Here is a 15,121-nt window from a genome sequence, read left to right as displayed (position 1 = left end):
ATGCAGGAAACAATACTGCCGCTTTCTGCATTCTCTACATAGTGTTTGTTGGAAGCCTATAAAAGCTGAATACTCAACCTTCTCCTTCTAGACTGAAAGGCGTTTGTCATACGCCGAAACGCGTTGCGTTTCAGACTTTTTTGTGTTTTACTTTTGGATGCATTATTGCAAGTATAATAAAAAAAGTCCCTTTGGCCATTACCAGTGTTTTGTCCAGCATTGAACTTTTAAAATAAAAAGTAAAAAAAAAAATTCCATACACTCAAAATGATTCTATGAGTCCTTCTATGTTCTCTGTGCTGTTTTTAGGGGGTTATCATGTATTGTACCTTTGTCTGTTATATCTGTCAGTACCTTAAGAAACTCACACCATTCATTCTTGTAATAGATAGGGTTACAGTTCATGCACCACCCACCGATAAGATCTTTAGACATGTTTCAATGACCAAATGTATTTACAGATTTACGTATTTTAAGAGATGAGCAGGTAGTTTTTATGGGAAGGCGAATTTAATATTAAGCTCAATAAGCCCAATTAATGGCATTAATTACCATTTGTCAGAGATAGTAATATATTCATGATAATACAATGGTGGACATTTATGAAAATAGCCTCAAAGAAAAAGGTGCTATAACTAATCTCAACATACATGCCATGCCTTATTTTATTCTAGAAAATCATTTGGCTAATTTGTGAATCCCAGATCTTTTTTCCAATGTACTCCTTTTATAAATGTCCCCATTGATAGCACTAAAGTGTGTTTAACAACAGAAAGCATAACTAATACTTATACTGATGTGCACGCTCTCCTGTTTTGAAGGCCATATGTGTTACAATAATGCAGGGCCGTGTTACAGAGTTGGCAAAAGAGGCAAATTCACATAATCCTTTGTCGTCAAAGACTCTCTGCCACCCTCCTCATCATGGTTGCCTCTACATCTTGGATGTTTACCTTGAGTAACTGGGAATGTAAGACTGCTACTGATATTTAGTTAGTGTATGACAGTGTTCTTATCAAACTATATGCCATTATTATTTTGGCACACTGCATATGGCTATATCTAGTCATTACAGTGATATTTAATACACTGTTTTGTTGTAATTGAGCTACAGTATGTAATCTTTTAATAAATTGTAACTGAATACATCTTTCTCATGTAGCTTGTTTTTTTCAAGATCTAGTCTTTCTAGCCTTGTTTCAAGGCATACATAACATAGAGATAGCTCATATAACTAATATTGACGGAGGGAGCCCAGTTGTAGTTGGCACATTCTCTCTGCCATTGGGTGGTAAGACCCTAAGCAGAACTTTGCTCAACAGAGTAACTTCACTGTTAGTAAACAATGGGGTGTAGAGTTGGCCCAAGAAAAATGTCAAGGATATGGAGGAGGAAGAAAAACACCATGGGTGTCGAATTTTGATCCCTGTTAAGGGTTTCCTTTCTTTTAAACAAACTACTGCAATAACACACAGTGTTTTGCCCAGGGGCCTAACAAACCTTTATCCAGTCTTGCAATAATGTATTTTAATTAACTCCTCATTAGTACTGATGAACATTTTTGAGATAGAATATATATGTTTTCTGTTAAAACTAATATTTAATGAAAACATAACCCAAGCTCTAGCTCTTGTGCCTTCAGTAAGACACATAGCAGCAATTAATTGCAATTTTCATACAGAAGACATCTCCAGCTAACATTGATAATATATTCACAATCTATTATAATGTAATAATTGTCTAATCTTCGTTTTATGTGCCGTTTCCATACTACATGTGTGTTTGTATTACATGTGCTAATTGTGCATGGCTGCATGTCAAAATTTTCAACAGCCATCAGTGAAGTCATTGAAGATTCCAGTGCTACTCGGGTTGGGTGAGGAGGTGGAAGATTTATTTTCAAGTGGGGTATGAAAAATATCTGATGTCGTCAAGGAGGAGCGGAAGCCAGAAATGTTTACCATGGCAGAAAACCACAGTTCCTTCCATATATTGAGCACAGGTTATTTCCATTTGCTCAATGATTCCTCTTCAGGCAAAACAAGATTGAATGGTGTAGAAGTCGTGGTATGAAATGTTCTCATTTCTATTAATATTAATTATTTATTGTGTCAATTTCCTTGTTTGATTTATAGGAGCCCCTGAGGAAGAACTTCTGCCTGCTGGTAAGTGGTCTATGAAGGTAAATATTGTCAGACGGCTGAAAGAAATACTCAACATGAAAATCAGAAGAAATGTAGAACTATCAAGGCTTGAAGAAATTCTGGAAATTGAAATATCATTGAAGACATTGAACATAATCAGATAATGTTGACGAAGACTTAGATAATCGATATTATTCAAGATCCCAACACACACTTAAAGCCTGGATATTGAAATATTGAAGAACTTCAGAGATTCAACATCATTCATTAATCTATCACAACTATGGACTGTAATACCAAAATGAAGATACCGAAGAAAAGAACTTCTCCAATCAATCTGTGACACACCAAAAAGAAAGATTTTAACTAGATTATTTTTCCTACAGTCAAATTTACACCGTTAAGCTCTTTTTATCATAGAGCCATAATTATCAACATAAAGGATGAGAAAAAAAAAAGAAAAAATATTGTGGGCACAAGTACTGAACTTGTCATGGCAACATTACTAAAGCCTATGAAAATTATTGTCATTGGAATCAAAGTCACTTAGAAAAAGTGAAATAGGCAAAAAATATTCAATGGTACTATATAGTTACATTACGGTTTAAAAAGATACACAAAACCATCAAGTTGAACTTTTTATACTTACAAACCCAGTGGATACAGAAGTAATCCACCCCTGTTCACTATAGAGTGGCAGTAGTAAAGATCCATTGATCAAAATTCTATATTATTGATACCTATTATCCTCTATATTGTATTCCTCAAGGAAATATTAAACTTTTTAAAAATATATCCACATGATTTTCACCATTGCCAAATTCTGTAGGAGCAGGTTTCAAAACATTACAGTTCGGATGGTAAATTAAGCATTTATTTTTTCTATAAGGAGTGACTTCATATTCTGTGATGTCTGCAAACAGAATTAGTTATCACAAAACTTTTCATACTGGTTACAATTATTAATAGGAACATTATTCAAAACATATTCTACTAGGGCTTTACAACAACTTTAGCTGCGACTCAAAGAATATTATGTAGCTCTGCAATCTTCTAATCTCATTTAAAGGGAACCTGTAACCTCCCTAAAGCACCACTAACTAAATTATGGTGTTAGGGGAGGTGAGGTATTTTTTTACTTACCCACTTGCTGGTTCTCGTGGTGCCCACCGCTAAAGTCCACACAGTGTACAAAAATCTGACACTTTTCAGAGACTCATGAGCACACTCTCCCATTACCCAACTCCCCATCACCTCCTCTAACAACACTACAAGTTAGTTTATGGTGCTGTAGGGAGGTGACAGGTTCCCTTCAGTCAATGTAGGTGACATTGTGATTCACATGTGGCCCCGACCACAACCGGGAGATTTCAAAGATCCAAATTCACTGGACTTCTTGCAATCTTGGTCTCACAACATGACCCACATTAACTTCAATAACATTAGGGGATCACATACCTACACAGCAATTTTGGGTTGCACAATCTGATCGTAGCTAAAGTTGCCGTGTAGCCCTATTTTTACCTGGTTTTAGGAAAGCACTTACATGAAACCAAAGGTTGATAAAACTTGGTAAGTTCTAATATCCTTTGGGCTTTGAACACTGGTCCCATCCTACAATTAGAATTTATGAATGCATTTTAAAAAAATTTATGTTGTTTTCAAAGGAATAATAATGTTCTTATCTGACTTCCAGAACCAAGTACTGAAGAACATGCCCATGAACTAACAGGATTATTTATAAAACCACCTGAGAATCTAACAGTGGAAACAGGTAGGTAAAATACAAAAGGTTTATTCACAAATCAAGAATCCTTGTGTCATATCTAGAGATGAGCGAGCATACTCTCTAAGGGCAATTGCTCGAGTGAGCATTGTCCTTAGCGAGTACCTGCCCGCTTGGGAGCAAAGATTCGGCTGCCGGCGGCGGGCGGGGAGCGGCGGGGGAGAGCGGGGAGGAACGGAGGGAGATCTATCTCTCCCTCTCTCCCTCCCCCCCGCTCCCCCCTGCCCATGGCCGCAACTCACCTGTCACCCGCGCCGGCATTCAAATCTTTTCTTCCGAGCGGGGAGATACCCACTAAGGACAATGCTCGATCGAGTAATTGTCCTTAGCAAGTATGCTCGCTCATCTCTAGTCATATCCCACCCTGGGCCCTGTACAAGGCAAAACACAGCCAATGTGTTACTTTAATCAGAAGTGATGAATCCATGACACCGACAAGTTGAAAGTTAAGCTATAAGTAGAAGAGAAAACAGTAATGAAAGATCCCTCAACTCACAAAGAGTTTAGTATTGCTAGTAAACATCTCAAACTTTATTAGAAGACCTACCTCTCTATTGAAATAAGAAACACAAGTCAAACCCAGTTTTGTGTGAAATATGACTGATTGGTACTAAAAAAGAAATATACACCTAATCCTTACAGTATTGCTATTGGTTTGCACCATTAATACGTAAAGCATCTCTACTCTACATACGTATTCACTTCAAGCAATAAGAAGGGCTTTTGCCCGGGTGACTATATATGCCCCTACTCTTTGGATTATAGTTTATCCATTCAAAGTGGGGCGCTAAATCGTAGAACTTTTCAAATTCACAGCTGAAAACTTTATGACTAGCGTGAATTTACTAATCACTTGGATTATTGTCCATCTAATTGAGTGCAGGCCATTATCTACATTTTATGTATGCTATATGAGTGTTTTGTCATTTTCCCCAAATTTGTGTACTCACACTGTTATCCTTTTGTTTTGTTTTTGTGCTCACTTTCTGTGCCCATAAGATATATTTTTAATTGGGAAATTAAAGGGGTTGTCCCGCGAAACAAAGTGGGTCTATACACTTCTGTATGGCCATATTAATGCACTTTGTAATGTACATTGTGCATTAATTATGAGCCATACAGAAGTTATCAGAAATTTTTCACTTACCTGTTCCGTTGCTAGCGTCCTCGTTTCCATGGAGCCGTCTAATTTTCAGCGTCTAATCACCAAATTAGACGCGCTTGCGCAGTTCGGGTCTTCTTCTTTTCTCAATGGGGCTCCGTGTAGCTCCGTGTAGCTCCGCCCCGTCACGTGCCGATTCCAGCCAATCAGGAGGCTGGAATCGGCAATGGACCGCACAGAAGCCCTGCGGTCCACCGAGGGAGAAGATCCCGGCGGCCATCTTCACCGGGTAAGTAAGAAGTCACTGGAGCGTGGGGATTCAGGTAAGCGCTGTCCGGTGTTCTTGTTTAACCCCTGCATCGGGGTTGTCTCGCCGAACGGGGGGGCTGTTGAAAAAAAAAAAAAACTGTTTCGGCGCGGGACAACTCCTTTAATAAAAATCTAGAAAGTTTTAAAATTGTCTAAACTGTGAAGGGTCTTTTCAGGTAGCCCTATATTTTTGGGAATCTCAAATAGGTGAAACTATGGAAGAGTTATTGAGCTATTTTTAAAATATGCGCTCACATAGCAGAGAAGGCAATACAGCTGGGGCCGCAGGCTCAATGTAAAATAAATTCTGCTGTATGCTGACTGCTTGTAGGCTGCCAGGACCTGCAGCCCAGCCAATTTTGCAGCCAATCAGCATCAGGGGGTGTCACCGCCCCTGTCAATCTTGACTCCACCAGGACTTCCTGGTGGAGTCAAGATACAATAATACCAGCAGAGAATACTCAGTATAATTTCAGTTTGCATCAATTCTAAATCAGTTTTTTTGTTTTTTTTGTAAACTAGTACATGGGCTCTGCTGTGTCTCTATATGCCCCCTATTTCATATAGAGGCATATGGAGGTTTTTACTTTTGGATCAATATGGAATCTGAAAAAATTTGTACAGTGATCCCTCATCTATCGCGGGGGTTACATCCCAGAGGCATCCGCGATACGTGAAAATCCGCAAAGTAGCGGCGTTATATTTACACAAATCGCAAAAGTGAACAAACAGACCGATGCTACGGTCAGTGAGCCAATCAGCATCCGATACAGAACACATTCCATCAGCCAATAGTGTGCCGTGTACAATCTCGCATTTGCAAGCGCTAGTGGTGTACTGTATTTACTGTATTACTGCAAAATTCCGCAATACAGCGAAAGACTCAGCCAAAAAAGAATTAGATATGGTCTATCTAAAATCCACGAGGCACTGAAGCCGCAATCATTGAACCGCGATATAGCGATGGATCACTGTATTTCTAGGGGAGAATACAGAATACCTTCAAAATACAGTGCTGTATTCGTGGAATCATACAGCAGCCCTGGGAACACCTATGGTAGCGTGAAAACAAAAAGACTGTGTTGTACTGTTGTGTGCATGAGCCCTCAGCTAAAGTGATACAACAGGATTGGCTATGTAAAATATTTGTCTCTAATAAAGGAATAGTATATATAGCTAATGCCTTAGTGTCAATTATATAGGGATTTCATTATCGTAGCAACTCTTATCAAGATGTATTATTATTAGTTAGTTAGTTTTTTTTAAGTGCTATTGATTCTAGTGGGCTGTAAATACGAATGCATCGGTTTAAATACATTACATGTATAAAATGACAGGAAGAATATACATGTAGGCTTTTCTAAAGAAATGGGTTTTCAGGTTCATTTTGAACCTTCCCAGGTGGTGGACCATCTGTTGTGCTATTGTAGAGATTTTCAGAGTATAAGTGACACAAGGGAGAAATCTTGGAGACAATTGTGTAAGGAACAGACCAGAGGGGTGGTCTTGCATCAACCTGAGGTTACGTGTAGAAGGGTATCAGGATATTAGGTCAGAGGCGACGAGGAGACCAGATTGTGGACAACCTTGTTAACACTGATAATATCTTGAATTGAATTCTCTGGACAATGGGTAGCTATTGAAGAGATTGGCAGAGGGGAGCGGCAGGAGAGTAAAGGCCCATTTAGACACAACGATTATCGTTCAAAATTCACTCAAAAGCCATCTTATCAGTGATAATCGTTGTGTGTAACTGCACTGACATCATGCAGTTTTCATTAAGACATCGCTAATCGTTGTCTTTCAGCGTGCTAAAAGACAACGATGAGCCTTATCAGGGATTCACAGCGGTATACAGCTAATACTATTGTTTCAGCTGTATCCCGCTCCCTGATGACAGGCGGGGTATGAAGAATAGAGCAGTCCAGCTCTGTTCTTCATACCTGGCACGGAGCGCTCCGAGCAGAGAACAGCTGGATGCAGAAGACAAGTGGGGACAACCCGCTCCGAGCTGTATAACAGCTGGGCGCTCGGAGCATGAAACAGCTGGATGCAGAGAACTGCTCGCAGCCAAGGTGATCGCTCATCTTGAGCAATCATCTTGCATTGTAAATGACACAACGATTATCGCTCAAAAGTCGCTCAAAAGACATCTTTTGAGCGGTAATCGTTGCGTCTAAATGGCCCTTTACACGGACCAAGGTGAATTAGCCAGGCAGCAGAGTTTAGGATTAATTGGAGAAGCACAAAGGCAATTGGACATGAGGCTGCAGATAAGGATGTTGCAGTAGTCTAGACAGGAGATTATGAGAACATGCACTAGCACTTTTGTTGACCCGGGGTTATGGAAAGATCATATTTAAAGGGGTTGTCCCGCGGCAGCAAGTGGGTCTATACACTTCTGTATGGCCATATTAATGCACTTTGTAATGTACATTGTGCATTAATTATGAGCCATACAGAAGTTATAAGAAGTTTTTCACTTACCTGCTCCGTTGCTAGCGTCCTCGTTTCCATGGAGCCGACTAATTTTCGCCGTCTAATGGCCAAATTAGCCGCGCTTGCGCAGTCCGGGTCTTCTTCTTTCCTCAATGGGGCTCCGTGTAGCTCCGCCCCGTCACGTGCCGATTCCAGCCAATCAGGAGGCTGGAATCAGCAATGGACCGCACAGAAGCCTTGCGGTCCACCGAGGGTGAAGATCCCGGCGGCCATCTTCAGCAGGTAAGTAAGAAGTCACCGGAGCGCGGGGATTCAGGTAAGCACTCTCCGGTGTTCTTTTTTAACCCCTGCATCGGGGTTGTCTCGCGCTGAACGGGGGGGGGGGGTTGGAAAAAAAAAAAAAAACGTTTCGGCGCGGGACAACCCCTTTAAGAGTTGTTTTTGAGCTGAAGGCTGCAGGAGGTGGCTAGGATGTGTATTTATTTGAAGGAGATAGTAGATTCAAATTTTACATCAAGTCAGCAGACTTGTTGGACTTGTGAAAGTATGGAGCCCTTGATTGTGATTGATAAGTCTGGTGTGCTAGGGTGTTGAGTAGGATGGAGAAAGATGATGATGTAACTATAGATGAACATAATGTACAAGGAATGACATAAAAGATTAGCAATATATATCCTTTAACACCTTTCTGTTTTCTGTACAGGAAAGGACATTCTACTAAGTGCAAGTGTTGATGCAAGCCAACTGACCGCAAAGCCAGCAATTAAGTGGTTTAAAGGCAAATGGTTGGAACTGGGAAGCAAAAGTGGAACTCGATTCCAATTTAAGGAAACTATTGAGAAAGAGAAGAAGGTGAGATATGGGGAGCAGGAATAGAATCACTGTTATAGGAAACAGAGTGGCTGGTATGAGGTGTGCTAAATTAATTTTTTTAAATGTCCAGCCACCATAGGGTTGTTGGTGCCAAGAATTGGACCTATGTAAAATCATAGAATCATAGAGTTGAAAGGAACCTCCAGGGTCATCAGGTCCAACCCCCTGTTCAATGCAAGATCCCTAAATCATCCTATAAGATGTCTGTCCAGTCTCTGTTTGAAGTCTTCCATTGAAGGAGAATTCACCCATCCTGTGGCAGCCTGTTTCACTCATTGATCACTGCCACTGTCAGAAAGTGTTTTCTAAAATCTAATCTGTGTCTCTTGCCTTTCAGTTTCATCCCATTGCTTCTAGACTTTCCTTGTGCAAATGGGCATAGGGCTGATCCCTTTGCACTGTGACAGCTATTTGTAGACTGCTATTAAGTCCCCTCTCAGCCTTCCTTTTTGAAAGTTAAACATTTCTAGATCCTTTAACTGTTCCTCATAGGACATGATTTGCAGACTGCTCACCATCTTGGTAACTGTTCTCTGAACTTGCTCCAGTTTGTCCATGTCTTTTTTAAATTGTGTTACACAGAACTGGACACAGTATTTCAGATGAGGTCTGACCAAGGACGAGTAAAGGGGGGATTATGTGATAACATGATCCCAGATTTGTGTTTGCCTTTTGTGCTGCTGCATCACACTATTGACTCATGTTCAGTCTGGGATCTATTAGTATACTCAAGTCTTTTTAACATGTGCTGCTGCTTAGCTCAATTCCTCTCATTCTATATGTACTTTTTTCATTTTTCTTGCCCAGATATAGGACTTTGTATTTGTCCTTTTTAAATACCATTCTATTATCCGCTGACCACTGTTGAAGTTTGTCTTTTTGAATTCTCTTCTCTAAATCACAGGGGCAGACCAATCTACTTTGACATTTAGAACCCTTCACAGAGTAGACGTGGCTAAATATTATATTTTATTTATTGAGTTTTAAAAAATATAGACAAGGCTCACAATATACACGTAATATGACTTACACATAAAAATGTGGCGATAATAGAATCGTCACATAAAGGTATAGAGAGACTAGACTTTAGAAAGAAGGTTTACTTAGATAATTATCCTAAGAGAGGGAAATTACATCTCTCTAAGGTGTTTGTAAAAATCACGATACAAATGATGATTATTTAGTGGTTCATGGTTCGCAATGGTTCAACGCATTTCGCTGCCCATATGACAGCTCATCAGGAACCAACAGACAAAGACTAGAGGAGTCAAATTGTGACCCAAAGATTTTTATATAGATAACTCCCTCCAAAATACAACGGAGAGAGGGTATCAGAGCAACCGTCTAGTTGTGAACTAATGGGAGCAAAATTGCAGACCCATATAGTCCTATGAATGCAGAAAAACTGCTATGCACGAAAAAGGCTCAGCGGTGGCTCTAACATATCCTACAGAGCAGCCGTCTGGTTTATGAACTAATGGGAGCAAAATTCCAGACCCATATAGTCCTATGCATGCAGAAAAACTGCTATGCATGAAAAAAGGCTCACAAGTTTATGTAAGAATTTGAACAATATCTCCTAAAATAGCGGTGGCTCTAAGGTTTGCCTATCTAAAGTCAAAGAGGTGCATAGCGATGCCAAAATAATAAAGAAAGGAGCAATACCAAAATAATAAAGAGTAGAATCTAGGCGTGTAACCTTGATGGTAGGTTACCAGCATTGAACTCTTTCTCTTCTCTAGCGTTAACTATCCCTCCTAGCTTTGTCTCGTCTGCAAATGTGATCAGATTCCCCTCAATTCCCTCCTATAGATCATTTATAAAAATGTTGAACCCGATTGGGCTTATGACAGAGCCTTGTGGTGCCCAACTTGAGGCGTTCTTCCAGTTGCATGTGTAGCCATTTATGACCACTCTTTGAAAACGATCACTCAGCCAGTTGTGAATCTACCTAACAGTTGCCTTGTCAATCCCATATTTGGTAATTTCTTTCAATAAGTATGGTATGAGATACTTTATTAAATGCTTTATTAATATACTATATCTACGGCACTTCACTGATCAACTCAATCAGTGATCCTGCCATGGAAGGAAATTAGATTCGTCTAGAATGACTTGTTTGTTACTAACCCATGCTGGCTCTGGTTATCCAAGTACTTGCATACATGCTGTTTAATCATTTCTTCAAAGATCTTTCCCAAAATGGAACAGTACGGTATGTATAAAGCTAAAAGTGAGAAGATTGCTTTGTCCTCCTTGTTTTTTATATCAAAACGTCATCTATTAATGGGTTTTGGTAAAACAAATGGGAGCTGACCTGCCAGTAAGAAAGCTGATGGGTTAATGAAATAATGATGCTATGTTTCACTATAGATATACCATTTTGAACTGAAGATTCTGAAGGCAATTGCAGCTGATGCAGGTGGATACAGATGTGAAGTGGTTTCCAAAGACAAATGTGATAGTGTTTCTTTCAATATTGATGTGGAAGGTATGTTACCCTAATATAAAAAGCAACTGTTGCATTGGGCAAATTCCTATTTACCATATATTCATTTTCAGTTCATTGTATTATTATAGACTCTATGGAGAACACGTATTAATTATTAAACCTTTTATGCCAGGTTTCTGACTGTTAAAACTCATGCATTTGGCATATGACAACTTATTTGGCAAAATATGTGACTTTTTGGTATTTTATGCCAGCCCCATCACTTTTTTTAGAAGCGGGCAGGATTAGCCTTAAGTGGATTTATTATTAGTTATGTCAGAAACTGGCATAATGTATAGCTGAAATCTATGCCAGGTGAGAGGACCTGCCTGAGAGGGCTTACAATCTACAACGTAAGGGTGAAGGAAATAGTAGGTGAGAATGGTAGCTGCTAATATGGTATTGTGGTAGCAGTAGGGATTATTGTAGCTTGACTGAAAAGGTGGGTTTTTAGGTTGCTTTTGGAGGTTTTAATAGGTGGAGGAGAGTCTGAGTGGCTGGGGCAGTAAGTTCTAGAGTATAGGAGATCCCTGGAAGAAGTCTTGGAGACATCTGTGTGAGTAGAACAAAGAAGGATGTCATGTGAGGATCAGAGATCATGTGTGGGGAGGTATTAGGATATTAGGTCAGAGATTTATAGATAGGATAAGTTGCGGACAGCCTTGTAGGTCATTGTTAATATTTTGAACTAAATACTCTGGGGAATGGGTAAGCAGTAAAGGGACTGGCAAAGGGAAGAGACAAAGGTGGAACGAGGGCAGAGTTAGATTAGTAGGGCAGCAGAAAGGAGGGTGGGTTTTAGGGGCTCAAAAGGTATGATGGCTGGCCACAGAGAAGGATGTTGCAGTAGTCCAGTTGGGAGATGATGAGGGCATGTACTAACATTTTAGATGACTTGAAATTGAACAAAGAGCAGATTAAAGAAATTTTTTAAAGGTGTAAGCATCAGGAGGTAATAAAGGCTTGGATGTGTGGTTTGAAAGACGGAGAAGAAGCAAAAGTCATCCCAAGGCAGCAGATTTGTGAAACTGGGGAAAGTGTGAAGCCATGTAAACTGTAATTGACAATCCTAGTGGAGAATGGGGTATTGTGTGAGATCAGAGAAAGATGGAAAGACAATTAGTTTAGTTTTCTCTATTTTCAGATTTAGAAAACAAGAGGAATACATAGATCTTGCAAATAAATATACTACTAATTAGAATATGTGTATGCAGTTAGGCATTAGGTTTTAAAGGGAAGCTGTCACATTGAAAATATTGTCTTATCTGCAGGCAGGATGTTAAATAGCAGGATGATCTGTATGGATTCATGCATAGTTTTGTGGGAAAAGATTCAGAAGATCATGTAATCTATTTCTTTAAAATCCAATCTAGGCTTAGAAATTTAGTGGTCAATCCTATCAGTGATTGACTGCCTTCCTTGCATGAGTGTGCATACCGAGATATCTGTCAATCACTAAGTAGGACCACTTACTGGAGTTTGGACTAGAGATGAGCGAACGTACTCGTTTAGGTTGATTTTGCACTCGAGCACCACTTTTTCCGAGTAACTGACTACTCGGGCGAAAAGATTCGGGGGCGGGGGGCAGTGTGGTGGAGCGGGGGGTAGCAGTGGGGAACAGGGGGGAGCTCTCTCTCTCCCCCCACTCCCCTCTGCAACCTCCCGCTCACCCCCGGCGCCCCCCGAATCTTTTCGCCCGAGTAGTCAGTTACTCGGAAAAAGCGGTGCTCGAGTGCAAAATCGCCTGAAATGAGTACGTTCGCTCATCTCTAGTCTGGACTCATCAGCCCATAATGAGCAGTAATCTTAATGCGAAAATACAAGTAATACAGAATCTTTTTGCCACAAAACTACAAATCCTGCTTTATAACCTGCTCAGGGTGTATTAACACGGGCAATATCCCAGTGCAAGTTCTGTCTGATTGCGATATTGAAGGAATTGTCACAGAAAAAGAACTCTGTCATTTGAATGGGCTCATGCACACTAGCAATTTTTCACTCGTACCAATGGTCTGAGTTTAAAAAATCACTGCGTGTCCTATTCTTGTGCAAGCCTCAAGCAAAAATTGGGCATATAATGCAGACCTATTTTGAAGATTTAAGCAAGGCATCCCCCACTAACATGAATGATATTGAAATCTGGCAAGACATCCTTAAGCTACTCAAACTCTGACCTTCTGGATTTGCTATTCTCTGAAAAAGAAGTATGAGTAATGGTGACAGCCTCGCCAAATAACAAAACCCTGGGTCCTAACGGCTATAGTAATGACTACTACAAAACCCTACAAATAGAACTAATACCCTCATTAACAAGACTGTATAGTGACATTTGCGCCCATTATGTTCAAGTTAACATGCTCCTTGACTCTAGAACTGTCGTTATACATAGACCTAACAAAGATCCTACAATCACAGAAAATGGCTGTTATTTACTGAGTAAGGAGTGCATATAGATGCATCCTCCTCTCACCATGCAGGTAGCTGACTACCAAATGGAGGAGCCAATAACACTTGTGCAGGACACCGATGAGACAACTACTCACACTGCCTCTTGATAATGAGGGGGGTGGCTGCTTGGTGTACACTCCCACATATAGTGGATACAGGGTGCCAGACCATTCTGATATATGTAGTTCATCATGCAGACCAGCAACCTATTAATGACGCCATGATAATTCGGCGGGTTGCCCTGCATACCCATCAGTGATCCACATTGGCACTGCCACCCTGGGCTCCCCCTGGAGTCTTAAAGCCACACTGCATGTGAATGATAGATAATAAATGCAAGGCATTGGTTGGATGTTGGCCAAGATACATGAGCCCACTAACCACTTCACTGTTCTTTGCGTTGTAGTGGGTCCCTACACTAATATAAATGCATCACAGAAGGAAAAATCAAGAATTAAAAACAATCACAGAAAATGGCCGTTACTTACTGAGTGAGGAGTGCATATAGATGCATCCTCCTCTCACCATGCAGGTAGCTGGCTACCAAATGGAGGAGCCAATAATACCTGTGCAGGACACCGATAAGACAGCCACTCACACTGCCTCCTGATAATGAGGGGGGTGGCTGCTTGGCTCATACTCCCACACATAGTGGATACAGGGTGCCAGACCATTCTGATATATGTAGTTCACCATGCAGACCAGCAACCTATTAATGACGTCATGATAATTCGGTGGGTTGCCCTGCATTTACTTCAGTGAACCACATTGGTACTGTCACCCTAACAAAGATCCTACGTCGGTATCATCATATTGCCTAATTTAATTATTGAATTGCGACTATAAATTCTTAGCAAAACTCCTGGCCAACCGCTTCTAAAAGGCACTCTCGAAAATTATTCATATATCCCAAAAAGGGTTTTACTGCCCAAAGACAATTCACTAAAAACATCTGAACCGCCATCTCAGCAACCATTAAGGCTAAATACCCAAATGCCCCCCAAATACCTCTTGCTTAGGCTGGACATGGAAAAGGTGTTTAATAAGGTATCTTGGTCTTTCCTATACTGTATCTTACGAAAGAGATGTTTTGGCCCAAACTTTTGTAATTTCATTTATCATATCCAATCTAACGTACCCACTACCCTTACAATAAATGGACATAATACGCAACCTATAGATATATTCAGAGGGGCCAGACAGGGATGCCATCTTTCACCCCTACTCTTTAACATCTCACTAGATCCCCTACTACACCATTTCCAATCGCGAACCTTACAACAAATCAGCCCACCCATACCACACCAACATCTCGTTGATGCACTAAAACGAAAAAAAAAAAGGTTTAGTACCATGTTAGCTAGTGGAGCAAAGTGTGATTGTTCTCAGTAAGAGAAAACAAGTAATCTTGTAGATATGATACCTTTTAAAGGCTAACAAAAATACATGATGTTAATGCAAGTTTTTGGACCTCACTCCTTCATCAAGGCATAATGAAAGACATGTGAGGTCTGAAAGCTTGCATTAAC

At 40.3% G+C, this 15,121-nt stretch overlaps 1 protein-coding gene across 2 annotated transcripts in view; it reads left to right on the top strand.

The window, feature by feature from the left end:
• Nucleotides 1–15,121, top strand: part of LOC136632719 (myosin-binding protein C, fast-type-like) — a 93,538-nt gene that overhangs the window by 23,870 nt on the left and 54,547 nt on the right. The window contains exons 3-6 of one of the 2 annotated variants that reach the window (XM_066607795.1): nt 2,136–2,165; nt 3,841–3,918; nt 8,484–8,632; nt 11,027–11,144. In XM_066607795.1, coding sequence (XP_066463892.1) covers nt 2,136–2,165; nt 3,841–3,918; nt 8,484–8,632; nt 11,027–11,144 — 375 coding nt within the window. The remainder of the gene's footprint in view (nt 1–2,135; nt 2,166–3,840; nt 3,919–8,483; nt 8,633–11,026; nt 11,145–15,121) is intronic. The other variant, XM_066607796.1, reaches the window with a different exon arrangement.

This window comes from Eleutherodactylus coqui, chromosome 6 (genome assembly GCF_035609145.1).
Source record: "Eleutherodactylus coqui strain aEleCoq1 chromosome 6, aEleCoq1.hap1, whole genome shotgun sequence".
Lineage (NCBI taxonomy): Eukaryota > Metazoa > Chordata > Amphibia > Anura > Eleutherodactylidae > Eleutherodactylus > Eleutherodactylus coqui.
Note: the sequence above shows the minus strand (reverse complement) of the source record. Positions and strands in the feature narration are given on the sequence as shown.